Raw genomic sequence first — 10,195 nt, forward strand, 5'->3', positions numbered from 1 at the left:
TTGCTAATGAAATTTTTGATCATCTTTACCAAGTGGTGTATTCCAGGCTCCCTGTTACCGATCCTACCGATCATCGTAGTGGCTGATCTACGAGATTCTTTTTTCCGCATTCCTGCCTGACACTGAAGTATTATGGACACCGCTTTTTTTAAGTGTAGGGGAGGATACCATTTCATGCTTTCTATTTAGGATTTCCTTTCAAGACATTTATTTTATGTTTCTTCATCGATTTTTTTATTGCGTCGTGTTATCGACATAAAACATAGCGAATATTTTATATTTTTTATTAATGTCATTTTATTTTATTTTTATCACATATTATTTTATATTGAATTATTTGATATCATTTTATGCATTTTAATTTTTTTCTGAACCACAAAACAAAAAAATTATGTTTCTGAAGCTTGTGGCGTTCGCCACGGGGGTAAAACGAAATTTCCACATTTAAGATTTGTGGCGTTCGCCACAACCCTATGACGTTCGCCACAAACCTCCGAAACGCAAAAACGTGATTTTAAACGCACAACCCCATGTTTTCCCACTTTTTCAACTTCCAAAACCCAACTCACCTTAACCACCCCCCCAGTAACACCCTTCATCTTCAACCTTTCAAATTCCCTCTCTATTTAACTTATTTAAACTCTCATTTGAACCCCATTCTAAAATTATTCTTCACACATATCATGCCTCAAATAGTCCAAGCTAGAACAAGAAGGCCAACGGCAGACTTGTCAAATCTTGTCTTCAGTGAAGGTGAAGTTGGAGAATTACAAAAAGGGAGGTACTTGAAGTTATACGAACACTCAGTAACTCCAACAAGGTATACTGAAGAATCTTGCTTACGTAAGTTATGACTATTCAGTGGTGTACGATGGATACTAGATAGATTAGATTTAACACATTTCTGTTCGTTAAATGATGCTACCTACGAGAGGTTGACTTTGGAATTTTTAAGTTCTTTCACTTGCTATACACCTATGGTAGATCAATACTCTTCTGGCACGGTGAGGTTTAGAATGTTTAATAGGGATTACTAATTGAGCCAAGATACTCTTGGGGACATGCTGCATTTTCCCCATGGGGACGGTATAACTTATGCCTGCCCCTTGGCAGAAGAATGGCAGTATGAAGCGTGCCGTTTTTGGGAACAATTGACATGTGAGAGGACTTTCGATTGGTAAGGGCTAAAAGCTTCACATATCCATAACCCGACCATACGCTATGTGCATTGCATGTTAGCCAACATAATTTTTGGCCGAATAAACAATGGTAGGGTGAATTCCAAAGAGCTTTTCTTTTTATACGCCACATTCGCACCGACACAAGTCAATGAGACTCCTTTCATGCTGGATCATTTGTAGTTTCTTTGTGCAAGAGGGGCCACCCCTTTTTGTATAGGAGGTATAGTTACCTTCATAGCCTGCACACTAGGCTTAGATAGTGAGCTTGCAACTCTACAACCCCTACCGACGCCCTCCCTGGATATCGATTCCTGTCGAGCCTAACACTTAATTAAGGCCAGGTAGGACGGAAGATACTCTCTCATGGTTGGCAACCACGAGATTAGAAGTGTCTTCTTACCCTGCCACACGCGCACAAATGTGCATAACAGGAACAATTGGCTTTATGATCTGACCGCCCCTGAACCCGGTCATCCTGCCCCTAACGATATACCTGTGCAGGATAACCAAGGTGGTCAGATCGATAATGAATATGATGAGATGGAGCAAGATGCTCCCACTTTTTTCTGACACACCTACACGTGCACACACCGCACCCAACCCTTTTAACACTTTTGCAGGTACCTCTCCTCGACAACAGTCCCAAGAGGAATATGATTATGTCGGTATCAGGACCGCACTTGACGATGTCCTCTGTGAGCCGTGGAACCGTAACAATGTAGATGCCAAACACGACCAGTTGTTGTGAGATATACAGAGATAATAGGTTGACATGATGGCACAGATCTAGCAGATACAGGAGCAACAACACGACTATGCGGGAAGGACCGAGCAAAACTTATCGGTCCTGATTGAAGAAATGCAGGGCATGCATGTGGGTACAGAGTACCTAGTTGAGTACATGAGGCACATAGGTATACCATCTCCTTAACATGGTATGTATGGATGAGCACAAGGCCGAGACCGTCATTGAGCACTCCATCCAGGTTCTATCTTCCTTTTTCACCTTTTATCGAAACATTGGGGACAATGTTCAGTTTAAGTGTGGGGAGGAACTTTATCGCTTTTATTTACATCTTTCTTAGGTAGATTTACTATTTCATTCATTTCCATTTTTATCTAATTGTTTAGTGTTAATTGAGTCAATGCATGTGTTGTCGAGTCTTTATGCGTGGTTTCACTATTTATTGATCTTCCCGATTCTTGAGCCATAACAATTTTTTTTTCTTTCATGAAAATCATTTCATGATTATAAAGTTCTAAGTTAGGAATGACATTGAGGTTTGATTGTAAAATCTTTGGAAATTTGTGTGCAAGATCAATATCGTTTTAACGCCTTGAGTCTCCTAAACATGCGAGTTAATTTGAATACTCATTATGTCGAAAACCTTGTATTCTTACCTAATGAGATAGTTCAGGCGGTTAACACCATCTTGGTCATGCTTTATGTAGGAGATTTATGAAAATAAGTGTTTGGTCCAAAGAATAAAAAATGATATTGAATTAATTGAGACATTACGAGTCATTTTTAGCCATGAAGCACTCAAATGTTTCTAAGTTATATGATCAAATTTTCATGCCAACTTCAACATGATATAACTTTGTGCTAAAGATTCCAAATGAAATCCTCCTTGGCACATTATAATCTTTTCCATGATGTTAATACATTGCAAAAATAATGGAATCAAAAAGCCTTCTGAGTAGGGTGCCCCATTGGGTTGAACATGGTGACTTGTATTTGAAGAAATTGCCATTGCCAGAGTTTTGAACTTCACTAACCTCAATTCCAAGCCAAATTAGCATGAATTTTGGACCTAAACATGTTTAACCAAGTCTCTAGAAGTTAATTGACCCTTAAAACACATCATTTGGCTTAGTTTTAAGGATTTTCAAGTCACAGTTTTCTCACATTCTGATCAAATTCATTTTGCACGAATTCTGCATCATTTCACACGTATTTGGATCCAATCACATTCCTTATAAACAGAAGGAGCTAATGCATTCATTTCCAAGATTTGGAGAGCCAAGAAATCCCTACTGCAACTTGAAATTTATCTAGAAAATTCAACTATCGTGTTTTGAGTTTCAGCTTGTTTCAATCCAATTTCTTGATTCCATTGGCACCTTCGGCATCCAATTTCTAGTGTTAATTGATCGTGCTCATCATTTAATTTTATTTTTCGTGGCTTGCTTGTTTCTAAAACTTATCTGGAATTCCATTTGCTCAGTTTATATAAATGAATTTGGAGCATGAGGTTGAATATAGGATGAGAAGAGGATCACAATGGTGGTGGTCTCGTGTTCTGAATTTACCAAACAATGAAACTCCGATGAGAGCTCACCGGAGAAGACGATCAGAGTTTACCAAATGATGAAACTCCGGTGAGAGCTCACCGGAGTTTTCTTAGGTTGTTTGAGTTTAGCCAGACACGTTGGAGGAACAAAATGTTCTGATTGGTTGGATTTAAACTGGATCATATGTTTGACTTGCAGCGTATTCCATCGTGTTCTCTAACATATGGAGTGTTGGATCAACCACATTAATTAATGATGCGTGATCCAACGCTTCGTGTTTTTTCTGGTTTTAATTCTTTTTCTTTTATTATTTTTAATTTCTTTTTCTTTTAAAATTCATAGTAACTTCATTTTTTATCAAAAAAATCCCAAAATAATTTCTAAAATTCTTTTTTATTTTTCGTCAACTGATTTTTATTTTTTCACATTTTATTTAACTGATTTTCTATTTTTCATGAATTTTTTCTTTTCTCCTTTGTTTTAATTGGTTTAAAAATACTTTTTTGCATTTTTGAATTTTGAAAAATTTATTATATGCTTCTTATTTCATTTCCAACCTTTCGTAATTTTATTGGCCATTTATTTAGTGTCTTGAAGGACTTTATGGATTTTTTATTTTATTTCTATTTTAAAATTCATTTAAAAATACTTTTGGTGTATTTTTTATTTCATTTAATTGCATTTTATATTTGTGAACACTTGTGAACTTCTATTGTCCTTGGATCATGATGGTGTGGACTTCAAGTCTCATCAAACTCAATGGATCTTGGGTGTTGAATGGTGAAAACCCTAATCCATCAAAATGAATGATTGATTTTGATGATGACTTGATCAAACTTTTGGTCCAATTTGGATGTGACTTCTCTTGATTCTTTCTTCTTCATCTCCTTCTTTTCCCTTTGATCAATTGAATGACTTGTGTCCATCTTATTCATGATGTATGGACTGGTACTTGATAAACTTTCATCATTTCAAATCTACCTCCTAATTGATCATGGATTATGTAAGGTACTTTGGATTGATGCATAAGTTTGTCCTAAGTGTCATGAAGTGTGGATTGAAGTAATGGACTATTCTCTTAGCCTTTATGCTTGATCACCCCCTTTCTTTCTTTTTTTGAGTGGCATGACTTTAGGAGAATGATTTGCATATCATATCTATAGCATGTATTAAAACAAACATTATTATGTACCGACCTCAGATAGTTGTGACTTCTACATAAGTCTAATTACGATTGCTTAACATAGCGCTAAATGTGTCCCAAAAGCAAAGGCCTTTTTATAAGTGAGATTGTAAGTCTTCTATTCCTCATGGTATTGTGTGAAAATGTTGCTCCTTTTCCATTTGTGAGAGCTAGTGGCATACTTGTTGATTTTATCCAAGTTGGAGCTTTTCTCATAAATGATGTATAGGCTCATATTTTCATGCTTGTGAGTGGATAGTATGGTGTTCTCCAAAAAATGGCCAAACCATCTTTCATCTTTGATGACTAACATCCTTTACTAACACTTTATTGTATGAACTTTTACCTCAAATGTCATTTATTTTATGCTTTTATCTTTATTCCATTTACTTTATACTTTATGTTAGCATTCCATATCATATTATTTGTGATTTTTTCATTTGTTCTTTGTCCATTTGGACTTTATACACATCATTATAAATAATACATTAATAAAGGAAAAAACATAAAAAGGAAACTTGATTATCCTGATCCATGGACTTGTGCTTATTGAAATTCTGGTATCAGATATGAGATGTTGAAGGTAATGTCACGACACTAATATCTGAACAACAACTAAAATATAAACAGGATAAAAACAAAGAAACAATTGAACAAGTGACACAAGCAATTGTTAACCCAGTTTGGTGCAGACTCACCTACGTCTGGGGGCTACCAAGCCAGGAAGGAAATCCACTAAACATAATTAGTTCAAAGACTCTCAGTAAACAACTTCAAGTTACAATCTTTTCACCTAATCTCTACCCGTGTGACTTCTATCTAAGAAATCTTAGATATGAGACCCTACTCACTCCCCCTCAATCACAGCAGTGATATAAAAAAATATTACAAAGAAAGAAGACACTCTTTAAGGACACATACTTGATCTTGCTTAAAAGCTTCAACCAAGTAAACAAACACTCGTGCTTCAAAGCTTAGAGTGGACAAATTACATCACAAAAGTCAGTCCAATTCAAACATCACTAAGATGAATGAATGACTCACAATACACAAGCTCACACAAGGCTAAAACCCAAAAACTCTCTCTCTTTATCGTTCGTCTCTTGTGTGTTTAAACCAGGTTTTACATGGCCTTTAAATAGAAGCTTTTGAATGGGTCTGGGCAGCATAAAACCCTAATTCTATTTTCCTTGCGTATCTTCTAAGAAACACCAGCTAATCATCCCTTATTGGAAAATAGAACAATCTGGTTTTAAATCAAACTACTCCTTGAATAACGCATTCAATCTTCACATAATCACACACAACTTTGCATGAAAAACGCAATATTAAGATACATAACATTCAGACTGAATGTTCTGTATACACATGTCTTAACATCGGGTCTGACATCTTAGCTAAATTCGGCACAACCATATTTAAACATCCTGCAGAAAGATGATATCACATGTCAAGACAACACGCGTGACAACTTGTGATAACACTAAGTTTTACCAAAATTGGTGTCAACACAAAGAACTAACAAACTCCCCCTTTGGAAATTTTTGGCTAAAACATACATTAGATCATATGTTCACAAGAAATCAATCAAAGTATCAGTTTAGTAGCAGCAGAAGTAAACATACACACATTGATAGCAAAAATAGCAACTAGTAAACACACATGCGCTTGTGCTCAGAACACAATACACCGCCCCTTCAGCTAGTCCACACCAAGCACCAATCTGCTTCACACAGACAGAACACTTCCCCCTCTTCTCCCTCTTTGTATCAAACATCCAACATCATCTATAGCTATAGCTACTTCTCCCCCTTTTTAGTCAAAAGAGACCACAGAGACAAAATAAATGTCTATTCAGTCATAAACCAAAATGTCAAAAGTTAAGGGTTACAAAACCAAGGATATATTCAGCTGTAAGCAAGCTGAGATACAAACCAACAAAACATGAATACATCAAAACAAAATTGCCAAAATCAAGGAAATCCATCAAAACAGCAACAAAAACCATCACATCAATAAACACCATCACATCACTAGGGACCAAAGTCAAAGGAGCTAATCAGAGGAGCTTGAGCTTGCAGCTTCATCAGCATCAAAAACAGAATTGCCACTTGTCGCATAATTATTTGCAGACCTCTCACTAGAGGTGTGGGCTTCAGCTTCCTTAGCATGTTCAATATTCTCACCTTCAGCTTGCTCCAAGCTTGCAATCAGGGCTTCCAACGACTCTTTCCTAGATGTTGCTACCCTTATCCCTTCACCCAACTCTTTACAAGTCTCCTTCAGCTCAGCAATAGTTCCAACTTTTGAGGCTGACTTTTTCATATCAGATGTCATGACAATGTCTTCGAAATGACTTCCTTCAAACAATTTATAGTGCACTAATAGAGCAGGTTTTCTTCTACTTGGTAAGTCATTAGAACTCAAAATACCAGGGTGTTGATTCAGGATAATCCCACAAATCATAGAGGGAAAGGCAATAGGCAGCTTAACTGAATTAGTAGATGCATGCTTGATAATTTGTTCAAACATAAATCTACCATAGTCAAAATTCATTTTGGTTCCAACAGCAAAAATAAATCTTCCAAGGGTATTAGCAATTGCCGAAATATGGTTGTTAGGCACCCAATTTGCAGCTCCTATTTTATGCAATATTGCATACTTGACAGTCAACTTCCCAGCAGGAAGATGCTTTTTAATAGGCTACCCTTTCACCTGTCTTGCTGCAATTTCTCTACAGACCTCATTGTCTATAGCTTCCAATTCACCTGCACCCTTAACTCTTCTTCCTAGAAAATTGTTAATGACAGTGGGAGAGAATGTGATACACTTACCTCTCACAAACACTTTGCAAAATTCCTTGCTGTTTTTATCAGCAATATCCTCAGGAATGTCGACAATGAATTCCTTAACTAAACCCTTATAGCACTAGGAGAACCCAGCCACATTCTTCATTAACCCAATAGTCTTTATTAGGTCCATGACCTCCTTGACTTCAACAACATCCTTTCCTAACTCCCTTTCCACAACCACCCTTCTTTGGATCACAAATTTCCATTTGGCAGCTCCATCCTCAAGATGGAAAGAAATATTATCCAAATGCACAACAACAACTTCCACAGGGGACTTCTTCACAGGGGTCTTCTTCACAGGGGTCTTCTTCACAGAAGAGATGTCAGAGACATCTTCCTCGACATCCTCTTCAGACTCAGAAACTTCTCTAACCTTCCTCTTCTTCACTTCAACCTTGCTCCCAGATTTGGAAGGACCAACACCAACAGCCTTCTTAGTTGTTCTAGATGACATCAGTTCAGCCACATATCTTCCTTTTCTAGTCTTCATATGCTTAGCCACGCTTGGCTTTAAGTGATGAAGTAAGTTATCCTCTTGATCATCAGACTTATCATCCTCTAGGTCAATCACATTGTTTGCAACATCATGCTTCTCAGAATGGGAAGCATTGGCAGTTTTAGATGCCATAGATTTTCCTTTACCAGACACAGTTTGCCCTAGGGAGCACAAACCTTCAGCAGCCATGTCCTTCTCAAAACTGGAAGAATCGTAATTCTTCTCACTATGTTGTTCAACCTCAGGAGAGGGGTACATTTTAGACAGGGGAGTAGAGACTCCCTTCACAGAATGTCCTTCATTAAGGATTCTAGTGACTAGGTTTCTTATGACACGATCAGTGTGGTGTATATCTTCCTTAGAACTAGTGGCATTAGTTGAGCTAGAAGGGATACTAGAGATGTTACCTTGATTGGGGCATGCAGAAGCTGATGCATCCATGGGATGGTTCAAATCAAGGGCCTCATAGGGAATAACTGATAGAGGAACCACATCCAAAATCTCATCATCGTGAAAGTCCATGGAAGGAGCGCTAACCTTTTGAGTGGACTTAGTAGTTTTTGAAGTAGAAGTAGTTTGATGTTGTGACATTTTGACGTTTCTGTGGAAAAATTAAATTGCCCTAACAGAGGAGTGTGAGGAAGTAGCAGGAAGTTGGAAGAGTTGGAGTATGTAGTGAGGTTGTGGGGGTTGCGTGTGAAAAGGTAATAGATGGTATTTCCAAAACTAGGTGATGATTTACCATAATGGGGGCGCTTTATTTTAGCCACATAGACACTACTTTGCTTACTTTTCCCACTCCATATTAATTGCTACAAGTCTTCATAAATGCAAAGCCCTAATTTTCCTCTCAGGACTTCAAACTGATTTGCATCTAATGCCTTTGTAAAAATATCAACTAACTGCATCTCAGTAGCAACATGCTCTAAGGCTACAATCTTATCCTCCACGAGTTCTCTAATAAAATGGTGATGGATATCAATATGTTTTATCCTGCTGTGCTGAATAGGATTCTTAGAAATGTTTATAGAACTCAGGTTGTCACAGTACAATGTCATGACATCTTGCGTGACATTGTATTCAGTCAGCATTTGTTTCATCTACACCAGTTGAGAACAACTACTTCCAGCTGCTATGTATTCAACTTCAGCAGTAGACAGAGACGCACAATTTTGCTTCTTACTAAACCATGATATTAAATTGTTCCCCAAGAAGAAGCATCCTCCTGATGTGCTTTTCCTATCATCAGGACTTCCATCCTAATCAACATCACAATATCCAGACAACATAGATTCAAATCCATGAGTGTATAGCATCCCATTGTTACTAGTGCCATTGACATATTTCAGGATCCTTTTCACTTGGTTTATGTGGCTCACCTTTGGTTCAACTTGATATCTAGCACATACACCTACAACAAAAGCAATGTCAGGTCTGCTTGCTGTGAGATATAGCAGACTCCCTATCATGCTTCTGTAGAGACTTTGATCCACACTGACACCATTTTCATCTTTAGACACTTTCAGATGAGTAGGAGCAGGTGTCATCTTGTGGCTTGCATTCTCCATGTCAAACTTCTTAACAATATTTTTGGCATATTTACTTTGAGATAGAAAGATAGAATCTTCCATCTGCTTGACTTGCAAGCCAAGAAAATAGGTTAGTTCTCCAACAAGGCTCATTTCAAATTCAGACTGCATTTGCTCAACAAAATGTTGAACCATCTTACTTGACATCCCACCGAACACAATATCATCCACATATATCTGAGCCACCATGAGCTTTCCTCCTTCATTTATGACAAACAAAGTCTTATCAATGTCTCCCTTCCTGTATCCATTGTCAATGAGAAACACGGCGAGTCTCTCATACCAAGCTCTAGGAGCTTGTTTCAACCCATAAAGGGCTTTCCTCAATTTATACACAGGATTTTGAAGATTTGGGTTTGTGAACTCTTTAGGTTGTTCAACATACACTTCCTTATTTAAGTAGCCATTTAAGAAGGCACTTTTCAGATCCATTTGGAACAGTTTAAACTTCAGAATACATGCCACTCCTAGCAATAATCTGATGGACTCCAAGCGAGCTACAAGATCAAATGTTTCATCAAAGTCAACTCCTTCAACTTGAGTGTATCCTTGTGCTACCAATCTTGCTTTATTTTTAGTAACCACACCTTTTTCATCAA

The 10,195-nt window shown here is 37.4% G+C and overlaps 1 protein-coding gene across 1 annotated transcript; it reads right to left on the reverse strand.

The window, feature by feature from the left end:
- Positions 1–7,362: 7,362 nt before the first annotated feature.
- Positions 7,363–8,265, reverse strand: LOC127079957 (uncharacterized). The gene is made up of 4 exons (XM_051020304.1): positions 8,083–8,265; positions 7,645–8,019; positions 7,494–7,587; positions 7,363–7,448 (listed from the first exon to the last, which is right to left on the reverse strand). The coding sequence occupies exons 1-4, from the start codon at positions 8,263–8,265 to the stop codon at positions 7,363–7,365; spliced, it is 738 nt and encodes a 245-aa protein (XP_050876261.1).
- Positions 8,266–10,195: the final 1,930 nt, after the last annotated feature.

Source organism: Lathyrus oleraceus, chromosome 5 (assembly GCF_024323335.1).
Source record: "Lathyrus oleraceus cultivar Zhongwan6 chromosome 5, CAAS_Psat_ZW6_1.0, whole genome shotgun sequence".
Taxonomy (NCBI): Eukaryota; Viridiplantae; Streptophyta; class Magnoliopsida; order Fabales; family Fabaceae; genus Lathyrus; species Lathyrus oleraceus.